Source organism: Lissotriton vulgaris, chromosome 6 (genome assembly GCF_964263255.1).
Source record: "Lissotriton vulgaris chromosome 6, aLisVul1.2, whole genome shotgun sequence".
Classification (NCBI taxonomy): Eukaryota; Metazoa; Chordata; class Amphibia; order Caudata; family Salamandridae; genus Lissotriton; species Lissotriton vulgaris.
The window spans coordinates 478,768,636-478,795,685 of NC_141694.1; the positions used below are offsets into that span (position 1 = coordinate 478,768,636).

At 43.7% G+C, this 27,050-nt stretch overlaps 1 protein-coding gene across 1 annotated transcript in view; it reads left to right on the forward strand.

The window, feature by feature from the left end:
• The window catches only part of LOC147707467 (collagen alpha-1(XIX) chain-like), a 1,668,057-nt gene that overhangs the window by 17,768 nt on the left and 1,623,239 nt on the right, over positions 1-27,050 (forward strand). Inside the window, exon 2 of the mRNA XM_086925649.1 lies at positions 18,634-18,761. Coding sequence (XP_086781775.1) covers positions 18,674-18,761 — 88 coding nt within the window. The 5' untranslated portion in view covers positions 18,634-18,673. The remainder of the gene's footprint in view (positions 1-18,633; positions 18,762-27,050) is intronic.

The following is a 27,050-nucleotide window of genomic DNA, read 5'->3' on the forward strand; positions in this document are numbered from 1 at the left end:
TAAACCTGTAACATAAACAACATTACGCACTGTCACCTCAGGTGCGAATTACATTCTGCGCCAACCTCACCAGCATAAACACATTACGCAATCTCTCACTAGTCTAAAACACATTAGACCCTACCTCCTAAGTATAACTCACATTAGGGGCGTAACTCACAGAGTGAAACATCCTCTCACTAGCAGAACCACAAGAAATGCCACATAACCTCATAATCATAAACCACAATTTTAGAGGTATCAGATACAGGGCGCGCAAAACATACTATAAACAATACATTTCCTAGCACCACATTTTAGAGCACAATCACATTAGGCAATTATCATCAGAAACATAGTAGGTAATCACATTGCGGAAAAATCACATTAGGGCCTTGCGCCCCATTCATATACCAGCCCCCTGGCCAACTGGCCATCTCAAGAAGGGGCTCAAATGCCCTGTGTGCAGAATGTCAGGGTGCGCTGCCAATGCAGCGCCAGTCAGGGGTGTGCCACTAGCGCAAACCTAACCATTGCAGCTGCCCACTACTTGCTGGGCAGCTGAGAACCATCACAGGGTCTAAATGCTGCAGCTGGCACTAAGTGCTGCGCAGCTGTGGAAGGCCTGGCACCTCTGTGCCACTTCTGTCCCTCTCAGGGACTCTCACTGGCCTCTTTCATCAAACAGCGCAAACGGTTGGAGCCATCTAGGCTCTAGCAATCATCAGCAACGCGGGGGAGACCTCTAGGCTCTAGGAACAAATTAAGACAAGGCGGGAGCCACATGGGGCTCTGGAGCCATGGTGGGGCCGGTAGCTGCCCCTGGGCCCCTTTGGCCCCTTTAAAACATAAATGCCCCCTCGTCGCAGCTGGCCCCTGCCAAAGTGGGGCAGCTGAGAATAATGCCCCACAGGGGCGGCATGGGCCCTCAGGGCCTTAGGACCCCCACGGGGGCCCTCGCAGCACATATGGAACCATTGGAGCCCTCTAGGCTCTAAGGGTGACCTTACAGACATCACCCCCGTTGGGGTGGCCCGATGCCAGACGGGGCTGCAGAGAATGCAGGCAGGACCCGGTGCCTCGATCAGGCACCATCTATTGCGCACACGGAGCCCCCCTCAGCCGCTTCTACTCACCGGCTGCTCTTTTCTGGCGGGGGCTCTTCTTCACACGGTGTCCTCGACTTCCGGCGGGGCTCCCTCCCGATCATGGGAGCCCTGCTCACCACGCTGCTTTCTTTGTCGGGAGCAAGGTTTCACCTGGTCCCCCATCTCGGGACCGGTACTTCAGGAGAGGAGCTAGTGAGGCTCCATGCTGCCGCCTCCTCACGCCTCTTTGTATGCGGTGGGGACAGGCACCGACAATGTGCCTCGGGCCCCCTCCACCACTGTTGCCATACCTGTGGTGCTCTCCCAGGCTATGGGAGCCCCGCTGCTGCACTCACTTCTCGCCGCACGTCGCTTCCTGTCCTGCTGCGGCCCCGCCCATGTCACAAGCCCGCTTGCCTGACTTCCGGGCGGCCACGGCTGGGCAGCTTAAGCATAATGAGGGGTAGGCTCCCTCCATAATCGAAAAAGTGTACAGCGGGGTGGACACCCCCTGAATCCAAAAGAAAACAAATACTCGGCCATAATGCAGGGTAGGCACCTGCGAGTAATATCTTTAAAATAAGCGCTGTGGGCACCGGCAATGAGCACAAGGAGGGGGGAATCCCCAGACAGGGGGACTCCCTCCCCCACGCTGCAGCCCAGCACTGCAGAGTTAAAATAAATTGCTCCCAGAGGGAAAAATCAAGCGCTCACCAGGGCAGCATTTTAAAAGTACAGCAACAAGATCCTGTGGGCAAGAAAAATAAAACCAAAGGTCTCAGAAGTCCGGGGCAGCAAGAATGGGTAAAAACAGATCCCCACAAGGAAAATCCTCCAGGCATCCAGGGGCTGGGCAGGGCCCAGGGAGGCAAGCCTTCCCCTGGGCCCCAGCAGCAGCACGCCCCTGGTAGATTCAAGTCAGGAACAAGAACATTTTCATGGGGTCACAGCCTCCTTTTTATACAACAAAATCCTTTGTCTAACATGGTGCAGGCAATGGGAGAACCAGCTGCAACTGGTTCTGGAGCACTTTGTTGTGCTCAGCCCCTCTCCCCATTCACAGGACAGGATAGGGACATCAGTCGCACCACAGGGGCTGGAGCCAGCATTGTGTAGGAAAGGCCCAGCCCTATTCAGGTCCCAGGTGCACTCCTCCCTGCCATCAGCATGCAGATCTTTCCATTCACCACCGGGGCAGACCCATCCTGACTCCTGGAGCCAGGCACAACAGCCAGCTTCAGCCAATCACAAGCCAGACAGTAACTTCATATTTACTACATAGACATGCCAACTTCTAGAAGTGGCACTTCCACACCAGACACATTAAATCCTCGCACATCATCGTGCAGCATTTAATCTCACAAGTTCGCACATACCAAACTCGACCCTGCACTCCCCACACATCAGGAACTACCATGGACACACATATCCCCCATGCATTCCTATGGAAGGGCAGGCCAATTTCACAACATGCACTCAGAGTGCGCACACATTTTACACTGGGACACAGTGATAAAGTGTGCAGAAACCAAAAACAACCACCACCAGGTCACATATAAAAGCAAAAAGTTTAGGGGTAAACCTGCCAGAAGGGCCAAGTCCAACAGCATGTAACCATTGTTAGTTAGCCGATTATTTATAGCATAGTTCAAAAGGATGAGAAAAGAAGATGGCCACCGAACAGGAGCACCTAATGGAGCTCCAAGTTTTAGTGATTACCGAAGGTAGTTACCCCCTCCACCCACCAACCTGGCCGAGATCGTCTTTTCAGGTGTAGTCCCCGGCTCTAATCACGTGGAAGAGTGATGTTTTTTGCTCTTCGGTGCATCACTGATGGGCTTGAAGACCAGCCTAATCATTCAGAGCATCCAAAAGCAGGTGCTCGACTATTGTTTTGCCTGGATCTCCATCGTTAGGTTCTGGTCCAGCCACATCCCAAGATTTTTATGGAGTTTTTGGGGGAGGCAGAGTACCCCAATTAACTGGCCAGGGGATCTCAGAGCATGGGCTGAGGTGGCTGCCTATGATCATAAGCTCGTTCTTTTCCCCATTCAGCTTAAGGATGCATTCGGCCATCCAGGAGCCAATCTTTTCCAGGCAGGGGGCTAGTTGCCTATGGTCTGAGTTGATGCGTCTGAGATTGAGACCACTAGTTGTGTGTCATCGGCGTATGACACAATGGAGAGACCGAACTCCTGTACTATGTGGGCTAATGGGCCTATGTATATGTTAAAGAGGGTTAGACTCAGGGAAGATTCCTGTGGAACCCCCCATGGGGCTGAAAAGAAGTCTGAAAAGATTCCGGCCTCCAAGCATTGGAAAGATCTACCATTCAGGAAAGAGGCCAGCCATTTGATGCCTTAGATCCAGTAGCACGATTGCAGTAGCTCTTCCCTGGTCTAAAATGCTTTTTAGTTTTTCGGTAACAACAAGCAAAGCTGACTCAGTGCTGTGTTTTGGTCGAAATCCCATCTGTGTCTGATAAATGATACCATTGTCTTTTAGGAATTGCGAGATAGTGCGATTCAAATGTTTCTCGGCGATCTTACCCTGGATGGGTAACAGTGAGATCGGACGGTAGTTCGCCAGGGAGGCGGGGTCAAGTTGAGGTTTTTTCAGTAGAGGTTATACAATGTCATGCTTGCACTCTTTCGGTACTGTCCCACTTTCCAGGGATAGGGAAATGAGGTGGGCGAGATGGGTTAGGACACCTTTCCCCCTTGGACAAGAATATAGGGTGGAGCCGGTCTAGAGGGGACCCTGATTTGATATTTTGTAGCAGGGACCCAACTTCCTCCTCACTCAGTTTGGGAAAAGTGAGCAGAGCGGAGGGGGGAGGGTAGTTGCTGTTCTGTATTCCTAGGAGGTTCAGGGGGGTTGCTGGGGGTTTCGGTAGCTGTTGATGTCATGCTGATGTTAAGGTGGAGTGAGTTATAGATGTTTTCCACCTTGCTCTTATAAAACGAGGCTCATTGCATCTCTCTTTTGAGCACTGGGAGACATTTTTTCCTGGGTCAATTGTAGAGAGGGACTTTACAATTTTAAACAGCTCCTTTGAGGAGTTGGAAGACTTCTCGATTTTTTCTTCAAAGAAGGCCAGTTGGGCTTTCCTAATTTCCTTATGATATTGCTGGATAGCTAATTTGTAGGCTATTTTAAACTCGGGTCGTAGGTTTTTCTCCAGTTTCTATCTAACTTTTTACAGCTTTTCTTTTGAGCGACCAACTTCCAGTTGAACCGGGACGATCTATTGGAGTCTTTTGGCTTTATTGGACCTGGTTTCCTGAAGTTACGGTCTATGGATCCGTTTATCCAGGATACCCAATTTTAACGGGCTTCTTCTACGTATTTTGATTCTAGTGGGGAAGAAGACTCAAGGTCTGTGGTCCAGGCTTTGGAGGCCTGCCTTGGCCATTTACGTCCCAGTACAGGGCTTACTTTTTTGGGCTCTGTAATGTGGGGTTTTAGAAACCACATGGGAATGGAGAAGTGGTCTGTCCATGGCACACATAAGGGGGCTAGTGATTCCAGTCTGGGGTCATTTGAGAAAATGGGGTCCAGAATGTGTCCCTTTTCATGAGTTGGCAGGTGTACCAGTTGTGTGAGCTGCAGGGCATCCAAGCCTGCTACACATCTCTTAGTCGAAGAATGATCATCCAGGTGGATGTTGAAGTCACCTAGGAAGGTAAAGTCGCTTTTTCCTATTATCATGCTGGCCAAAATGTCTGGGGCAGCTTCTAAAAACGGTGTACAGGACCCTGGTGTTCTGTAGATAAGATAGCCTGAGAAGGAGCAGGCAGGGGTGGGAGACAGTGTGAAAGCAAAGGCCTCACACTAAGCTATGTTGAGAGGGATGATAGCACAGGCTAGGTGAGATTTGCAAATGATAGCGATGCCCCCACCTATTTTCCCCGGTCTATCATGGTGATGGATTTCAAAGTCATGGGGAAGGCAATTACAATGTCTGGCATAGAGCTTTCTCAGCGCAGTCAGAAATAGAACTTCCAGCTCTTCCTCCTCTATTAGGAGCCTGATCTCAATTCCATGTTTGGGGCGGGATCTGCAGTTTATTAGTCCTATCTTCCTGTAATTAATGTGGTCTGTCTTTCTCTCTGCACCCTTTACCTGCTGCAACTCGATCACAGCTATAAATCCGCAGACTGAGCAGCTCAAGGGCTCATGGGGGACCAGAGCATGTTGGCAGGTGGGGTGTGCTCCTGTATCAAGTGTACGGAGCTCTTCGTTTGTATATGTAAAAGGTTTTGGAGGAACCCTGGTGGTTTGGGCTGGGTTCCTGGCCCCTGGTCCCGAACTGGCACAGACGGGCTTGCCTTAGGCGTGCCAGCGGCAAGCCAGTGGCATGCCCGCTGCGGTGCATCCGCGCAACTTCTGCCTACACAGTGCCCAGATCTGAGACAACAGAGAACTCATATTATGGAATTTGAAGGGTAAAATGAATTTGTTGAAAATTGGCGAAAGTGCATTCCATCAATATGGCAGGAACATGCCTAAAACAACAGGCAGAAACCTCTAAACTATCTTATACCCCCAACACCTACAGGGCTGCAACAAAAACCTATAAACACAATATTCTGAGAAAACACCCAGAGACAATGATCACTGACCCATCCTTTAACATAAAAAAGGAATCATTGTAAATGACCTCATATTCTTCACAAAAAAATTTGCAATTTAACGGGCAATCCTAATAAAAAATGTAAATGCACAAGAAACTAGAAATATTCCGCATGGCACCAAGTTAAGGATCGATTCCTCACAAGGCCTAAGAGCAGATCTAAATATAACAATCAATAAAAACGGCACTGTAGTTATTCAAGCGGCTAACAAGGATCTAAAGAAATTTGATGACTACTTTACTAACCTGAAGGAGCTGGTACTTAACAACTCTCTCTCAAGACTTACTCAGCACCCTGGCACCCAATCTAACTCACCGACAAGCAATCTTCCTACCAGAAAAGATGTGAAGATGACACAAGAAACCCAGCAAACTAAGCTCATATCAACGGGATTAGAATGACAGGACAGCGAACTCCTGCACTCAGATGTCAATCAACCTCGTCTCAGCAAAATCTGCTTTGCTTAAAGATAAGTCCATCCCTTTACCTCATATTGTGATGACTAGCTGACACTTAGCTCAGAGTTGCAACCACCATAAACCTAACAAGCTTATTGTCAACCCATCATCTAAACAACATAGCAAACCGGCGGATGTATGACGTTACAACGCATACTTTTACCACGCATACCATTACAACGCGGTATTTACAACGCATACCGTTACAACGCATAGCGCTTAGAGGTGCTGGATAGTGGTAAGTATAATTTTATATTCCAACTCCAGTCCCCGTGGACACTAGGGAAGGTGTTGGATATAAAATTGTACTTATTCCCTATCCTAGAGCGCCCCCCAGTGCAATGCGTTGTAATGGTATGCGTGGTAATGCCTGCGTTGTAATGGTAGTGCGTGGTAAAAACTTTGTTGTAACAGTTGTATACCCAAACGGGCACCTCTAACTGCAACAACTCTTCGCTTACTACCTCCTCAGCATCAGTTTCCCAGATAACCCGGAGTGCATCAATGAACTCCTCCTTTGGCCCCCTGGCCACTCCCTGAATAGAATAGATCCCTTGACCACTCCGACGAATAGAGAAATAACTACTGAATGGCTACATTCAAGAATTTGTTTATTTCACAAACTCTTGCATGGTATTAAGATTCATCTTGATAGAAGTTAGCATTAACAACAACTTTACCCTGAGGCTCCTGTACAAATTATAATCTAATAAGTATCACAGGTTTGTAGCTTTTGACGTGGTTATGGAGCGCACTATAAGGGAGTTGAGACTGTTCTGATGATAAAAATGATTCCTGACCCTATTCAATATTTTTAATTATTTAGGTCAACTGAGGTCATTAAATCTCTCATTAAACAATAATAACTCACACAACAAGTTCTCCCAACTACTTTGCCTAACAGCACTATGGTTCATTTTCACTGTGTTATTGTCTATCCAAATCACCCTTAGTAGCTGGATTTGTTTTGTAACACATTTTATTTTTGACAAAGGTCAATGAATTTACACAAGATGACAGTAGCAACATACCCATGAATATTAACAAAACCTGCACATCAGACCCCACCCGTACCTCACAAGCACAGCACAGCGAAACATAACATCTGCAGCAATTTGGTCATTGATTGCTTGTCCTTCCTACCATTCCTCCATATCTGTACATTTGAATGTCCTCATCTATATACGATCTCAAAGAGCGACCAGGCTTCAAAACAATTCCCCTGTAATCTGCTCACTTCTGCCAAATGTGATGGTGTTTCTGGGTATTTCCCCTCACTTGATACAGCACGACCTTCAGCCCCATACAGTGGTCCATTCCTTTTTCCACACTGCAAGGGGCGTGGGAACTTTGGCTTTCCATGCCTTGGCTATATCTCTCTTTGCTAAGGTCAGACACAGAAACAAGAGTTGTCTTTTAAATCTGTTCCCGCCACACCATAAGTGACATGTAGCAGGATCAAATTGTGGGTCTTGAGAGGACCTCTCCCAGGCAAGACATCAAGCCGGTCCAAAACCTGCCCAGTACAGTGCAACCCCAATATGTATTTTTTTATATAGTGTGAACTTGATCCAAAGGTATCAGAGTGCTTTACATGAGCACCAGTAGTGTTACACAAGGACACATTAATTTTTGTTAGGCACGGGGAGATTAAGTGATTTGCCCAGAATCACAGGATGTTGAGCATCTTCGCTGAGACTCGAACCCGGCTCCCCAGATTTGAGACCGACCGCCCTAGCCGTTAGAGCATATATTTAAAAATGTGCCCTCCTCAGTATGGCAGTGGAGACTTGTCCGTGAAGCTATCACCCCCATACACCATAGACGGTGTCTTGTGTAGTATGATCTGTGGAGATATTTGAGTTGTATTCATTGGAGGCTTCCTTTCAGGGTGCCCCCATGTGCCTCAGTCGAGTTATCATTGTCTAGCATTCAAATATTTGCCTACCAACCCACTCTGAGAACATGCAGTGTATCTGGGCTGTTGGAGATGAGCAACTGGTAAACTTTCAATATTCTGTGATCCCCTAGATCACCCAGAAAAAGTTTACCCTCCGATTTGCTGCATTCATGGAGAGCTGGCAGGTTTATGACAGAGGGGATAAGTACCCATGGATTTTAAGACCGTTCGATGCATCACATCACCCGGAGTGGAAATCTCCAGAATGCCCCACTTTTGAAAGCCAACTTCATGGACCACCTGCCGCAGCATGCAGCCCTACCATAGTGGTGTCCACACAGTCAATTTTCCCCACCAGCCCACATGGCGAAGGGAGCATGCCCTTAAATTTAGTATCATCTGGGTTGAAGGGGGGAGGGAGTGCCCACACCACCGTTGCCACATAGGTAAGTGTGCCCGGGAGTGTCTCACATCGCCCACTCCTCAAACGCATATGCTGGTTCACCTTTGAGGTCCACCACTAATCATTGGTAATCAATAGGTGGGACGCAGAGTTGTAGGAGTGTATGTCCATCGCAGCGTTATGTACACAAAGCATTTACTTAGGGCAATAGCACTTTGGTGGTTTAACAGTGGTTTTTCGATTTTTCCTTTCAATACAAATAAACATTAACCAAGTTTTACAGAAACAGGGCAAATAAGTGGATACAATAGTAATTAGGTTAACATCAATTTTAACTAGCAAAATGTATTGTTCTTGTGTTTATTACAAGACACTAAAAACATATTTAATATTTAATTGTACATACCATTCCCCAAGTAAGACCCTTTATTCTTGGCTATATCCAAAAAGAATTGTGTGTAAACTTTTTAAAGTATGGGACAGTAGTTTCAGTGTATGAATGTTTTATTGTGTCTACATACAGTTTCTAGAAGTAATGAATGAATGATTGAGGCTGATTCCAAAAGCATTTATAAGTGTGGGCAGTAATACTACAGAAGTACTCATTTACTTATTTCACCCCAAAACATCCAACCCTCATTAGTAAAAGGGCACACAGGAAACAGTCATTTTTAGGTCGAGCCTAGCAGGAGCGCGCATGAGCTTCTCGCTCTGAGAGACTGCTGTATTATGGTATGGGAGAGAAGCCACAACCTCTCTCCTCCCATATTTTTTTAAGTCTTCATTGAGATATTTTTAAACCCCTATTTTACATCCGACCCCCCCCCCCCCAAAAATAGACTTCCCCCTCCCATCCCCCCCTCCTCCCCAGGCATGAAAGCATACATATTTGTACACGGTTAGTGATATGATTTTGTTAGAACATTTTGACACAATTATTATACATTTCCTATATTAGTTCACAAGATTTGACATAGTTGAGTTATAAAGCAAGATTCTGTATCCAGCGTTTGAGGGGGGTCTCAGATTTCCAGCCCGCCATTTGTTTCCTTCTACTCTTCCTACGATATATAGCCAATTCTAGGTTATATGTGGCCAAGAGTCCTGCCCGCCATTGTTTGAAAGCGGGAGGATTGGGGTCTAGCCAGGCTGCGGCCAAACACATTCTAAACACTGCCGTGGAGTAAATATAAGCCCTTGCATTCCTTTAGGACGAATATCTCCGTCCAGCCCTAATACTAATTCTCCCGTTGAAATTTCAATTCTTGAATTAAAGATTTCAGACAGAAAGGTGGATATTTCCCTACAAACTGTACCCAAAGTAGCACATGTAGCAAATAGCTGTACGATGTCTTCCTCATACTGCATACAACGTGGGCATTCTGTGCCTCTGCCCCTGCCCCACTTGGCAATCTTATTTGGGGTATAGTATAGCTGGAAATAGGTTTTGTAATATTGGGCGTGCAAGTTAGCCGACATTAACCATGATTGGGATGCTTTGAAGGATCTCTCACTTGTCCCTTCCGCCACATCCAGTTTATCTTGCCATTTTGCCGTGAATTTTTCCATGTTGTCCGGTAGTGCGGACGGCAGGTTATCATAAAATACTCCAATCTTAACAGTCGTATTTAGGCTGATTATTTCGATTGTCAGATTTTTTTTAAACTTAGATGGGCCTCCCGCTTTTTTCATTAAGAAGTCTCTGATTTCTAGGAATTTAAGGAAATCTCTTTGGTTTAGCCCGAATTTCCTTTTTAGTTCCTCAAATGACTTAAATCCTGTGTTGAAGTAGAAATTGCCACACTGGGTAATCCCTGTCCTTTGCCACCTTTTCATGTATGCATCGTTAAAAGTCTCTGGGAGGTTGTTATTCCCCAATAGAGTTGTATAATAGGAGAATCTCTCGATGCCCAGGAGTTATTCCATGCTGAATATACACCCTTAAGAGTTTTAAATCGTACCTTTTTAAAATAACAATTATACGTTAATCTCCAGAAATGTTCACTATTTTCGGTGCCTAAGATTAGTTCCTGTGGTGTTGGGATCACCCCCTCTGCTCTGTGTTCCGTTTTTGGGTAAGCATTATATTGCTTTACTTTAGTATCGTGGCCCACCAGTAAACTTTGAGGATGGGTAGTGCAAGGCCACCTCTATCTTTTCGGAGTGTAATGTATTTAAGTGCATTTTAAGTGCTCTGTGTGGCCTTTTGTAGCTCCATATAAATCGAGAAAATAAGTCCTCTATGTCTTTGAATATTTGTGGGATGAAGTCTAAACATATGGTCCTAAAAAAGTATAACATTTTGGGAAAGTATAACATTTTTATGGCATTTCATCGGCCCACTAGGTTCAGGTGTAGATTATCAATTCTATGAAGGTTTTTTTCCTTTTTTTTAATAAGTGGTTCCAAGTTCATTTTAACCAGATTATCTAGGTTGGAGGTTATATTAATTTCTAGGTACGTGGCATTTGCGACTATCCGGTTTTCCTGGTATGTGACCTTGCTATTAACAACTAACTGGGTTTTGCCCTGGTTAAGCTTGTATCTTGATACCTCCCCAAATTGTCTGGCTTCTTCTTCCATAGCTTTCACTGCTTCCCTGGGATCTCCTGTGACTATCGCTATGTCGTCCGCATAGGCTAAGTTCCTGGTATCGCCATTTAGGGTTTTGATTGGTGGAATTGCCAGGTTGGATTCTAATCTAAGAATAAAAGGGTTAATAAAGATTGCAAATAATAAGGGGGAGCAAGGACACCCCTGTCTTGTCCCTCTGGTTAATCTGATTTTCCCAGACATTTCCCCATTTATCATAACCACCGCTTCGGGGTTTGTATATAACATGCAGGTGGCTTCAATAAATCGTTCACTAATCCCACTTTCTGACATAGCCGTCCAAGGATACTGCCAGGAGACTATATCGAAAGCCTTCTTGGCGTCTAATAGTATCAGGGCCATAGGGTCTCCTGCCACCTCCGCTATATCAAAGATTGTGGTGACCCTCTGAACATGGTCAGTGGTGGATCGACCCGGAATGAAACCATGTTGGCGTGGCGAGATAATTTTATGTATATGTTGCGCCAATCTGGTGGCCAAAAGCTTTGAATAGATTTTAGAGTCACAGTTTATTAAAGTGATCGGTCGGTAAGATCCCAGTTATGCCGGGTCTTTGTTTTTTTTGGGAAATACAATAATTTTTTCAATGGCCCATGAAAATATGTGTTATTAGTGCTGTTTTTTTTTCCCTTCAGTGGTTTATGGAATTTAGCGTAAAATTCAGCTGGTATCCTCCTCTCATATTTTTAATTGGCTTGTGTCATTGTCTTTTGTAAACGCTGCCTTCTAATTCGTTAATAGGCTTGTTAGTCCATCCTTAGTGCGGCCTTGTCTTCATTTGTACCCTCCTATGGCGACTGGTCCTTTTACTTCGATTGTTACATGGGACCTGTTATTTAGTCTGTAAGCACTATTTACTTTATTAAGTTTCTCTTACTGCAGGATGGACATGCGTTGCTTCAGCTGAAACCGCTTGTGTTTTTTAAAGCAGGACAGCCGCCCCCGAAACACAGACGCCTTCTTTCAATTAACCCAGCATTATCTTGTGTCTGTTTCAAACCCCCCTCAAGTAAAATGGATTTAGAAATGATTAGTGAAAGTCATGTGAATTCCAGGTAGCACATAATCCTGTGCTAATGGGCTGAAGCTGACAACAGTACATCTGTGTTACATGTCATCTGTGCTAAAGCGGGTTGTTTTCAAAAGCCTGTTTTATTAACACCACCACCAATAACACCCACACCACCACCAATACCACCACTGTCAATACCACCACCTCCACCAATACCACCACCACTAATGCCACCAATACCACCACCACCACCAATACCACTACCAATACCAACACCACCAATGCCACCACCACCGCCAATACCACCACCACCAAACCCTCAAGTAAAATGGATTTAGAAATGATTAGTGAAAGTCATGTGAATTTCAGGTAGCTCATAATCCTGTGCTTATGGGATGAATCTGACAACAGCACATCTGTGTTACCTGTCATCTGTACTAAAGCCACCTCACAGGTTGTTTTCAAAAGGCTGTTTTATAAACACCACCACCAATAAACACCCACACCACCACCAATACCACCACTGTAAAAACGACCACCTCCACCAATTCCACCGCCACCACCAATGCCACCAATACCACCAAAACCAATGCCACCGCCAATACCACCACCACTGCCAATACCACCACCACCTATACCACCACCACCAATACTACCACCAGCACCCCCACCATCAAAAACACCATCAATCCCACTACCAATACCACTACCAACACCACCACCAACACCACGACCGCCACCACCACCAATACCACCACCACCACCAATACCACACCACCATCAATACCACCACCTCCACCACCACCAATACAACCACCACCACCACCATTGCCACCACCAATACCAACACCACCAATACCACCACCACCACCGACAAAACCACCACCAATACCACCCCAATACCACCACCAATACCACTTCCATCACAACCACCAATACCACCACCACCAAACCCCACAAGTAAAATGGGTTTAGAGATGATTAGTGAAAGTCATGTGAATTTCAGGTAGCACATACTCCTGTGCTAATGGGCTGAAGCTGACAACAGCACATCTGTGATAAATGTCATCTGTACTAAAGCCTGTTTTATTAACACCACCACCAATACCACCAACACCACAACTGTTAATATCACTATCTCCACCAATACCACCACTACCAATGCCAGCAATACCACCACCACCAATACCATCACCACCGCCAATACCACCACCAATACCACAACCACCAACACCAATACACCCACAAACAATACCACCACCATCAACACCACCAATACCATTACCACCACCAATACCACCACCAATACCACCACCACCAATGCTACCACCACCATCAATACCACCATTATCAATACCACCACCTCCACCACCACCAATACAACCACTATCAATACCACCAATGATTAGTGAAAGTCATGTGAATTTCAGGTAGCTCATAATCCTGTGCTTATGGGATGAATCTGACAACAGCACATCTGTGTTACCTGTCATCTGTACTAAAGCCACCTCACAGGTTGTTTTCAAAAGGCTGTTTTATAAACACCACCACCAATAAACACCCACACCACCACCAATACCACCACTGTAAAAACGACCACCTCCACCAATTCCACCGCCACCACCAATGCCACCAATACCACCAAAACCAATGCCACCGCCAATACCACCACCACTGCCAATACCACCACCACCTATACCACCACCACCAATACTACCACCAGCACCCCCACCATCAAAAACACCATCAATCCCACTACCAATACCACTACCAACACCACCACCAACACCACGACCGCCACCACCACCAATACCACCACCACCAATACCACACCACCATCAATACCACCACCTCCACCACCACCAATACAACCACCACCACCACCATTGCCACCACCAATACCAACACCACCAATACCACCACCACCACCGACAAAACCACCACCAATACCACCCCAATACCACCACCAATACCACTTCCATCACAACCACCAATACCACCACCACCAAACCCCACAAGTAAAATGGGTTTAGAGATGAGTAGTGAAAGTCTTGTGAATTTCAGGTAGCACATACTCCTGTGCTAATGGGCTGAAGCTGACAACAGCACATCTGTGATAAATGTCATCTGTACTAAAGCCTGTTTTATTAACACCACCACCAATACCACCAACACCACAACTGTTAATATCACTATCTCCACCAATACCACCACTACCAATGCCAGCAATACCACCACCACCAATACCATCACCACCGCCAATACCACCACCAATACCACAACCACAACCACCAACACCAATACACCCACAAACAATACCACCACCATCAACACCACCAATACCATTACCACCACCAATACCACCACCAATACCACCACCACCAATGCTACCACCACCATCAATACCACCATTATCAATACCACCACCTCCACCACCACCAATACAACCACTATCAATACCACCACCACCATCAATACAAACACCACCACCATCACCACCATTGCCACCACCAATACCAACATCACCAATACCACCACCACCAACAAAACCACCACCAATACCACCCCCAATACCACCACCACCAAACCCCCCAAGTAAAATGGGTTTAGAGGTGATTAGTGAAAGTCATGTGAATTTCAGGTAGCACATACTCCTGTGCTAATGGGCTGAAGCTGTCAACAGCACATCTGTGTTACATGTCATCTGTACTAACGCCACCTGACGAGTTGTTTTCAAAAGCTTGTTTTATTAACATCACCAACACCACCACCAATGCCACCACTGTCAATATCACCACTTCCACCAATACCACCACCACCAATGCCACCAATATCACCACCAATGGTACCACCACCAATACCATCACCACTGCCAATACCAACACCAATACCACAACCACCACCAATACCACCACCGCCAATACACCCACCACCAATACCACCACCATCAACACCACCAATACCACTACCACCACCAATACCACCACCACCACCACCAATGCCACCACCACCAATACCAGCACCACCAATACCACCACCATTATCAATACCACCACCTCTGCCACACCAATACAACCACCATCAATACCCCCACCACCAATACCACCACCAAAACTACCACCAATACCAACACCGCCAATACCACCACCAATACCACCACCAATACCACCACCAATGCCAATACCACCATTGATATCGAGTTTTAATATCGTGATCCACAAATATCGTGATGCAGGAATATCGTTGACAAGAATGTCAATTTTCAAAGGTAAGTAATATCAATGTCAAAATTATCTAAGGGCATCATTACGATATAGCCTTAAAGGATTGGAACCACCCGACCACAGGTGGTTGGTTCTGACACAATTTGCATTGGTGGTACTGGTGGTGGTGGTATTGGTGTTATTGGTGGCGGTATTGGTGGTGGTATTGGTGGTGGTGTTGGTGGTGGTATTGGTGGCATTGATGGTTGTGGTATGAGTGCTGGTTGTGGTATTGGTGGTGGTGCTATTGGTATTGGTGGTGGTGGTATTAGTGGTGGTGGATAGGCTCAAGGAGCCCATCGGATCATCAGAAGCCATCATAATCCAGTAATGATGGTGGAACCAACCTCAGCTCTGCCTTCAGGATTGTAATATCACTTTCTGACAGCCTTTCCTTGTCGGCCTTTCTGACATGGAAAGGCTTTCGGAAAGTGACTTTGGGAGCATGAGCAGGGCACCTATTTCATTGTGCCCTTCGCTGTCAGCCCTGTGCCCCCCTAAACATCCCTGCACCATGTGACAGGCACCATGGTGCCTCCAACATGGCGCAGATATTTTAAAAAACATTCATTTTACAGTGGCAGCTTGTACTGCAGCCCTTTTCCGCACACCGCACAAGCTGCCATTGTAAAATGGATGGTTCCGACTGCCCGTAGGGCGGTCCAATGCAAATTGTGTCAGAACCACCTACCTGTGGCTGGTTGGTTCAATCCTTTAAGGCTATATCGTAATGATGCCCTTAGATGGTTTTGACATTGATATTACTTACCTTTGAAAATTGACATTCTTGTCAAAGATATTCCTGCAGCACGATATTTGTGGATCCCGATATTAAAACTCGATATTTCTGCATCTCAATATTGTTTGCTCAATATTTTGTCCAAATACCATCTGACTTTGACTCTAGTACAAGTCTTCATTGTAGTATGCTGCTGTCCTTAAAATAGAATTTCTACCTCTTGTTCATTCTTGTCTGTACTCTGTATTGTATTCAGCCCATGGATCCAGGGCTGTAAGCATGTGGGGTAATCTTCACCTGATTCCCTGTATTTGTATATCCCAGTTATGGAACAATATTTAGTATTCTACTCATGATTCTTTGCATTTTTTTATGTCATTATTCATGTTATACCTGTAGGTCTAACTTTTTGAATCTGTACTTGAGAGTTCATTGAAACTATGTTGTGATGTGAAATAGTTTGTTTGAGTCTGGCATCTCACTTTGAAAACCTTTTCTGAATCTTCACACTGACCTGTCCATCACCTGATTTATATTTGGCACTCAATCATAGACAGCATTCTGAAGTGAAGTATAATTTCCTGATATGCATAACTAATATCTGGTTATGTACCCTGGACTAGCTACTAGTCTCCCCCGTTAACCACAAGAACAGTATATATCATGCTGAGAATTAGTCTAATTGATATATGAAGAACCTATTTTAAGACTATGTACACATTGGTCCATGAATGGACAGCGATGCTTTCCAGCGGCCATGCTGCTGACCTTAGACCTAGGGGATTCTATTACTGTCTTTAGCAAGGGCACCGTAATGGCAAAATGTGGAATTTTGCATTGAAAACGTTCATTTTTAATATAAAAACTAACATGCAATGTGCTGCCATGTTCAGACCATGTCCACCCTGATCCGGAACACGTCCACACTTAAACACAACATTATTGAAACTAAAATGAATATGTGAACATTACTATTGATTTGAAAACAAACACAAAAGCGCCACATTTACTGGAAGGCACGAAACATAATTTACACAGGAGGGCAGTAGACGTCACCACTGGGTGCAGCTACTTCACTTCAAAACTACATAATTTCTTCCACTTGTCAAAGCCTGGTAAAAGTAGTTGACATTTGCACCAGTTGTGTAGGGGGCACCAGTTCATTGTCTCCTCTGTCAAAGGATACATCAAATGTGACCTCAGATTGTACTTTTACATTTTTTTCTGTTCACAAACATCCCAGTAGTATGCCTGGACACCTGCGCCAAGTTCAGGTTTCCAGGTTTACCACTGAGCATATACTATCACAATTGCAGCAGGCTCCATTTTCCTTTTGTAGAGTTCTACATAGAAAGAACTTCGCACAGGGTGAAAGTAAGTAACGCCTTTTCCAAATGTAAAAAAATTATGATTTGCTAGAAAAACATTCCCCGCCTTGGAAAAAGCCCTACCCCGACCACGAAGTGTGTTCGTGGTCCCTTCTCCTCTCCATCTTAGAAGGGTGTTACTGTAGTCCAATCATTTCCAGTGTAAACATGGAAAAACGTGTCGAAATGCAAAATTCCAAAGGCACACTCCACATTGGAATGGCCATTTCCCATTCCTTGAATGGGAGTTACTACTTCTGATAGCTCGTCACCGATGGCATGGAAATCTTTAGTAATTAAAAGATTTACACCTGCCGCAAATCCCTTTGTGGATTCCTCGCAGCCATAAGAAAGTTATTTTCAGCCATAAACTTACATTTTCGACCGAATTTACCTTTGTGACTAGAGTTTATACTGCATAATTCCTGTCCTGAATCACCATCATAGTACATGTACAATATGAGAATGGCTTTAAGGCATGCGTAAAAAAGATGTGTACATCTAGAACATTATCATTAGATTTACTTTTTTAAATACGTTGGTTGCACTTCCCACATTACTCTACTGATAAGTAGTTGCTTACTGCTTCTCGCTAATCTATACTACAAGTAGCAAGCTTCTGAGTTGAATTAAAGTACTATGGGATGCCAATGAGAGCAACCTATGGGAGTTCTCTGGTGAACTGCATGATTATGTGAGGTTTCAAACTTAAAATTCGGAATGGTTTTTCAGAATTCCTTGCTACTGGTGTGATGTGTTAGCGAGTAGTGTACATCCAGCTATTTTCACAAACCTTCACTTTCTTGATCTTTTCTGTGAACGTAAATACACGTGCAATTCACATAACTTAATTTTGTTTTTTGATGGAGGGGGAAGCAAATAGAGCAGATTATGGAGTATGTTTAGCATTTAGAAAAATTACCATATCAATGGTGGTTTTTCAAAAGTCTCATGACCACAGATTTGTGGTTGTGCGTCGCATACATGACTCACAGGGTGAAAAACAGGGCAAACCACAGCGCATGTACAAAGTATGCAAACTGGAATGTCTATTGCAGATGAGCATTCAACGTTGCACACAAAAAATTAAGTTTCTTGTCCAAAACAATACTTCTTTTGTGTCAGATTAGTTTGGTGGTCGGCCTTAATATAGGTTCTTTGTTCCATTTTGCAGCACATTATCTGAATCTTGGTTTGCATGAGCCCTGGAAGACATGAAGCACTTTGGAACCTTGATTATTCTACTATGGATGAGTACCCAACTTCCTGCTTGTACGTCAATGGCACTGACTAACAGAACGGGTAAGTACTGCTGCGCCAGCATAAACCATACCTGATGATCACAAACTGCATGCCTCATTATGTATTAAAACTGGAAAATACTGCTTTAGCAGCATACACCGCACATGATGAAAACAAGCTGTAGGCTTAATATGCTCCAAGGAAAGGGGACAGTCAGTTTTTTGTAACTGAAACTGATCTCAAAGGATCTGAAAATGATCTGATTATAGCCGCCACAGTGGTCAGCCAGGAGCTGTATGTAGAGTTTAACATCAATATTTCATGTACTCCCAAAACATTGTGGTAATGGACTATAGGAGATCGAGAAGTATAGTCATTAACATGCATGCTTTTGAATAATAAAAACATGTATTTTACAGTTTGCAAAGCTCAGTAAAATTGAAATACCATGAAGCTACAGCGATGAGACTAAAGAAAAGGTGCAAAAACAAGGAAATGATGGACGGAGCGCGGAAACTTTTCACACACACCCCCAGTCACAGACCTGGGTTGTATCCATCATCGTTCTTTAGCTCACTTCACCACCTCAGTTCAGACACATCTATATGTAAATCAGCCTTGACCCTGTGCCTCATGGGAACAGTTAGCCCGAACTGCCAAGCCAGGTCTTTCCTGAACCGTAAACAAGATTCCTAGACCCGACTTTCAGGGTAACACCCTTCATCAGGCAGGCCTAATTTGGAAGGGCATGCCCAGACGTCGGTTCCTTGCTCACTTTGCCACTGGATTCAAGCTAGCCTGGCTGATGAGGGGTGTTATCGCGAAACCGAACCCATGATGCTTGATTCCGGTTCAGGGAGGAGCTAGATTGGCAGTTTGGGCAGGACTGTTCCAATGAGGCACAGGGTCAAGACTGATTTGCATTCAGCTGGGTCTGAACTGAGGTGGCAAAGTGAGCTAAAGAACGATGATGGATTCAACCCCGCTCTGTGACTGGGGGTGAGTGTCTGAAAATGTTTCAGCACTCCGTCCATCATCTCCTAGTGTTTGCTTTATTCACCCTAATTTAGCAGGGCATGCCCAGATGTGGGTCCCTTGCTCACTTTGCCACTGGATTCAAGCTAGCCTGGCTGTTGAGAGATGTTAGCCTGAAACTGGACCCAGAATTCTTGTTTCCAGTTCAGGGAAGACCTGGCTTGGCAGTTCGGGCTGGACTGTTCCCATGAGGCACAGGGTCAATACTGATTCACACCTAGCAGGGTCCGAAGTGAGGTGGCTAAGTGAGCTAAAGAACGATGATGGATTCAACCCAGATCTGTGACTGAGGGTGAGTGTCTGAAAAGTTTCAGCACTCCGTTCATCATCTCCTTGTGTTTACTAAAGAAAAGGAGAACAGTCAAGTTATACGCTGTAGGAAAAATACAGTTCCCATAAAATCTGTATACTACGCTACTCTCTTGCAACAGATGTCAAGAGATTTTGCCAAAATATCTAGATATTGAGAGACTTATGGGTATGTAAATTTAGACTGTGGAGCTCTAACTTATCTACAGAGATTAAAAGCAAAGTCTCAAAATAAGATCATAAACTAAAATGAGTACCACTTTAAATCTGACAGGTAGCAAAAGGAAGACGCTTCTCAGGATATAATGATGTGAGCATCATTTGTTCTTGGCTTTAAGTTCTGATTTCCCACCAGGGGCGGCTCGAGGCTCATGGCGGCCCTGGGCAGGGAGCATAGGTAGCGGGCCCCGGAAGAGGGGGTCCCGGCGGGACGGAGCCCCTCCGAGATCTGGAAGGTGTTTGGAAGTGGAACAGAGCCGGAGGCTGCCAAATCCCTGCCAGGGGCCACCACGCAAATATGTATCCATCCTCAGAGGATTATTATATTAAGGATACATATTGTCGTGGTGGCCCCTGGGGTTTGGTGGCCCTGTGCAGGTGCACAGCTTGCACATGCCTAAGGCCTCCCCTGTTCCCACCTCACTTTTAACTACAGTGCCAACTACGATCTTAATAGCTCGACCCTGATGTATGAAAGTATTATTTGAAAAGTGTATGCTTTGCCTCTCTGCCTAAATTATTGACATTATAACTTCATATTATGGAATAAATCACATCAGTCACCATAAGGCCTACATCATCTTTACAGTAACACGGATTAAGGTTACATGAAATCTCCACCGCAAAGTTCAAACTGTTCAAACAGGCAGAATCTATAAACTAAAATCAGACCTCTTTTAAAAAAAAAAAAAAACAAGAAGATGAACTTGCTTTGACACTATTACTATTAAATCCAGATTCTGCCTCTTGTCGGGTAGAGATATGTGCAAAATGCCATTTGTTCTATATTTTCACAGTTATCCCAATAGCATTTAATCCTAGGACGTTCAGATTGCAAATGTAATTATTTAACTAGAGGCGTTTTCAGAAGTGACGCACCGTCACACTGTGGCCACTTCAAAGTACTTTTACACATAGTTTTGTAAACATAACATTGATGAAATAGGGTATGAAAGCCATAATACATGTAAAACTAAGATTTTACAGTATATAGTTGATGTAAATGTGCAAAACAATGTGACAACATGAGAACGTTTGCTGGTATCTCCGGAGTGTAAGGTTAGAAATAAACAGGAGTTTAGTCCATAGAGGATGGTTTCACTTTTGAGAAGGGCATTCTTTGATTTTTTACCGTCTTCTATGCACACTGAGCATGCCTGATGCACTTTTCTGTGGCGTACCAATGAAGGCCAGTAGCCCTGGCAAATGACGAACTTTGCTGTTTAATTCTGTTTGAGCTTAATCTACTGGTTGTATTTCAGGGAGGTCTGCGGAGAATGATTTGTAATACTATGAACAAAACATCTGTATAGTTTAAAACATATTGGAGTTGTGGCAAAAGTCAACTGTAAAAATAGCATTGCGAAAGGTTAGGAACACTAAAAATTGACACCCAATCTGTGAATTGTAGTGTGTTTGGAATAATATTTGTAAAACATTGTTTTGTAGTCTTTTTCTCACGTTTCTTGATTGGATTGGTGGATTGAACAACGTTTTCGTTACCTTTGATGTTAATTTCTCTCTATTGACTTTAGTACACTTTGTTGTGGATTTATTTCGAATTTCTACTTTTTGCTTTATTCCCACTGGTTGACACACCAGCCTTTACTTGTTGTTCTCATTCATTTGCCCCTCACAGTCAATCCAAAGGGCGGCACTTTTTGCTTGATGCACAAATTCCTATTAATAGATCAAGAAGAGCAAATTACATACCAACTAGTTTGCAAACAGGGATAACATTTGTGCTGTGAATTATGTGTAAAGATGTTGCTTCGGCAATTATCCATTAGCAGATTGAGTGCGGAAATCTACATTTTTTAAAACAACCTCTCTAATGACTATTAATTAGGCAGGCTGCTATTTGTGATTCCCGGTGATTGGCTATGAATGCAGTTATAGTCACCTGCAAGGGACAGCAAGCTCCATCACTGCATTTACAAGCCCAAATGGGGAACTTTTCTCAAAAACAGACTGTGTCTATCGGTGGGACAGGTGTTGCTTAAAAAAGGGGAGAATACAGTGAGGAGAAGGCCTGTAAGCAAACTGGCTGTTATATTGCCTCTTGTTTATGATATCTAACTATACATATTTGAGTGCGAAAATCTATTTTTTTTAAAGGGCCATTCCAGTACGGTGTTGTGAATCTGAATTTACAATGTGATTACATATCTTTCCATGTTTTTAATGCATTATCATTATGAAATGTACTTCTCTTAATACACAATCTACCATTGTCATATAAAAAACAGTCCCATTCGAACTCACTTTTTATCATTGCTTGAACGAAACACAACCTTTACTCTGTTGTGCCTCTGTTGCTTGTGTTTGTGGAAAAGAGGTGAATGTAGCTAGTGTATCAAACAAATACAGTGACTATAATGATGGCAGTATAGATAAGACGCCTTAATTCCAGGACATTGAACCTCATGCAATGCACCACATTACACAAACCCTAAAAGCATCTAATGACACCCCATAAATACAAGGATGAATTACAGAATTCTTTGTACCATGCTGAAGACTCACCAGGGCAGAGCCCCATGATACCTGCTGGGAATAGCAGCCCACTATGTGCCCAACAGAATTAAGCAATGACTAACCTTATGCCACCGGAGTCTTTAGATAGGTAAACATAAAGGTTGGTAAAAGGGAGTCTAGAGAGTAAGATTGGGGAACTCACTGAAACAAAGCCGTCGGAAGTAACGAAACTAATCTTTTCAGGAATCACCTCAAAACAGAACAGTTTCAGAACGAATTCAACTATGTGGGGAGTGACTGAAAAATATCGGACCAAGACTCTTACATCATAGGCTGGACTCTTTTTCTGCACTCTGCCTAGCATTTGCTTTTAAATACATATGTACGATTAATAGAAAAGGATAAAATAACATTTCGCATGAGATGTGGAACTAGACTTCTATTTTTGAAGAATTAACAGACCACGACACAGTGTTCCTACTTTTTGCCCTGAGTTGCACCCCCAGGCAGCACTTTCTGCAATTCAGAATTGCTTTTCAAACCTTGTTAAAAATACTTACCTCTCAATCACACCTACTCTAATTTAAAAATATGGAATTTTTAACAAGTTTTAATCTGTTCTATTAAGCATTTTATATGTTTTGTACATGCAATGGTTTTAATCAATCAAGCATAATACAATTGACTTAACTTGACTTAGGGAATATAGAACCTTCCCTAAAATATTCCAGGACTTGAGTTTGAATAGTAAATATGCCTTTTGGAATATTTGGGGAAGATTACTCTTTCCTCAAATATTCTTGGACTGGAGTTAAAATAGTACATGTTATCTTCAAGTGTCCTCCATGCCCACTGCTGCCCGGAGATTGCAGTTCAGAGGAAGAAACACAAACGTTCCAAAAAAACAGCCAATTCTTCTCTATTGAGAGATAAATGGCAATAGATGTTATAATGGCAGAAACATCCCAAAACTACTAGGTTTCTGAAAGCATGTCTAGCTAGTACATTTAAAGACACAGATGTTTACGTTATCATAGTGTGGACACGAGCGGTGTAGCAGAGACCTGTGCGACGTAGACTGAATCTAACAATGATTTTGGGAAAGATGTGGTGATTTTTTTTGAGATGACGTTACAACGCAGGATACCACAATACTGAAAGTATTGTGCTTATATATTGGCAATAAATACATTCAAGGTTTAAAAACATCTGAATCAAATTTGGGAGCAACCCGGGTCCACCACTGGCATGATCAATAGCGGCTATCCTTAGCAAGTAGGTACCCCAGGATAAACAAGCATATATCTGGAATACCGTCTTAGGTCCTTGATGCCTTAGATTCTTGATTGAAGATTAAATAACAGAATTAGGCTTTCCAGGACCAACAAGGACAGATTTGAAATACCGCCCTAGATCCTTGATGCTTTAGATCTCTTGCTGCAGATTACAAAACAGAGTTTCCTGGTTGTAGAGAACAAGGTGCAATATATCTGACGGGTCCTGAAGAAGGTGGCTCCGATTCTCATTGTATGCCACCGAAAAGCGTTGACCAAGTCTTTTGTAAAATCCTACTGAATGTAGTAACCCTGTATTGGGCAATAGATGAAAATCTACCAAACGTGTTAACTTTTTCAGATAGATTGTTCTGTGTTTTGAATGTGGATGAGGTGTGAGTGAGTTGTTTGGTTGTGTCGGTTCTCTACCCAGGAATGAATGGATTGTAGTGTAGATAATAATTTATGCATTATAAATCTCTGATGATAAGTTTGTATTTTTGATCAAGTTTTATGCTGAAAATAATAATATGGAAAAAAAGAAATAATAAGGGAAAAAAGTAATAAAATAAATAAGAAAATGAGAAAGTAAAAAATGTTTTTTGTATTTGGTGTTGCCCATGTTGGAATTCAGTGCTTGAATCTTTTGATAAAATATATAGGTCACGAGGGAGCTTTTTCATAGTGTACGTTATCATAGTAGCCTTTAAAGAAGTCACTGTACAAACAAAGCAATTACAGTTGTTTTTTACAGCTGCATTTACTTTAACAATTTTGCTCTACCTACTGAAGAGGTGAACGGCTTTTGAATCAAAGTCTAACTAAAAAAATGAGTAAAGATAGCATCTGCATCTCAAACTTCATTGAGGAGATTATCATTCTCTTCATCATTAAGCGAAGTTAACACTGAGCCCAGACCAGAAGTTGACAATGGCACCACAGCGAATATGACAAGCACAGTGGGACATTTACAACATCAGTGAGTTCCCTTTCATGCTATAAACCAAGAATGGCACAACAGAATTATCAAGAAGCTCCAGAAGCCCCTATTCACCTGTATCATTTGGATGATTTGGATGGTATACAAATTTTTCATATTCCAGGAGTTATGTGATGCCAATCTGTGCATTGCCACATGCTACTTCCAGTGGTGATGGCATAATCCTGTCATCCTAGAAGAGTGTTAAGAAACAGCAAATGTGCCCTGCTGCGTGAGTAGACCACCCCTAAATGCACTAAGATGTATCTCAGTGCTGTACTCCCACCACTCACGACTCCCACCGTAATCCAGAGGTAACACTGAATGAGCCCTGAATAAATGGCAGTCCTTCTGGCCCTCTGGGGATAGAGGATATACTACAGGGCATCTACCTTGATGCAATACACCATTAAGGGGAATATCCATGTGATCAACCACAGATGCGTCTGCATCTGGGCACATGTAGTAGACAGGTTTACTTACTTGAAGGTAGGAAACATGCTGTAAATCCCTTCATGCTACACTACATTGTCAAATCCCAATCCTGGATGCCCACTGACAATCTCTGTCATGACCAACACCACAAATACTGATACATTCAGTGGTCAAGTGTTGCCATTGTAGGAGACTCCTATAAAAGGACACAGGCAGGCAGTACAAGCATGGGGAAGTGTTGGAGAGCCTGCTGCTATGGGATTTCTTTTAATACTAAAAATCTTCAAGCGTCCCTGGGCTGGTGCCAATGAGCATATGATATGTTATGTCACCTCCCACGGATATTTGACACCATCATTACTTCATCTGGCACAATTCCTGCAGAAATGGGGGTTGCTGAAGGAGCAAAGTTATTGGCTAATAGGCTACTCTGATCTAAATAAATAGACACTGAGAGATATTGAGGTAGGAAAGTAATACTTGTACAAGTAATACAGATTCATCCCCAAGAGCTTGCACTTAGGAAGGGTGCCCTTTGTGTCTACTGGTCCTAGGGGTGCCAGTACAGACACATTGGGAAAGTTCACTCCCACCCTACAGACAGATTAATACTACTGCCCTCCCTATAACTCTAGGAGATAATACTCTTGTTGACAGGACAACCCATTATTAACATCTAACCCAAGTTGCTGGGCAATCAGAATACCACTTGCATGACATCAATAATTTTTGCAAACCAACCACACTTTCTTTGTACTTTTAACATCTTGTTCATGGCCCACATGAACGCAGGTATTGCCTGGCGTTTCTGTCTGATTTTCCTCACAGTGGCATGCAGCAACTCATGCAATGTGCCCCCTACTTCTGGATCATTTCCTTTGATGCTTGATTCCGGTCCAGGGAAGACATGGCTTGGCAGTTCGGCTGGACTATTCCCATGAGGCACAGGGTCAAGATTGATTTGCATATGGCCATGTCTGAACTGGGGTGGCGTGGTGAGCAAAATAACAATGGATTAAACTCAGATCTGTGACTGGGGGTGAATGTTTTGCCAAAGTGCATCATCTTGTGTGTTTTGTCATTTCTTTTGATGCAACCCGGTAGTCGCATGCCCGTGGTGCCTGTTTATGTTGAACTGTGACATCAAACTCAACCTGTGCCTGGTCCTGTCCACTGTTCATCCTATGGAAACCCCCAGCAACTTTACCCTGTCATTCACTGTGTTCTCCATCACGGGGTGGGAAGGATTGCAGCTTTTTAAAGTATTGTTAACTGTTGTTTCTGAGGCATTTGATTAAACACAATGCACTGTTTCCTGTTGTCTTTTCACAGGTAAATGATTGCAGTTATGAGGAGTATCACGTGGCACCTTCTCTATAATTTTATGTAATTGTAATTACAATAGGGTATCTGTGGGTATGTTCTTTTAAAACTTTGCAATATCCTTGTTTCAGTTTTTTTGTGTTGTCAGTGCTTTAAATGGGCTGAAGGGAAAAGGAGAGTATTATCGTTCATTCATTCGATACCTTTATTTCGGTCACTACGTACCATAAAAATGCAGATAAAATATATACATGACACAAGGTAAAGGATTTAAATAACAAATGTATAATACAAATT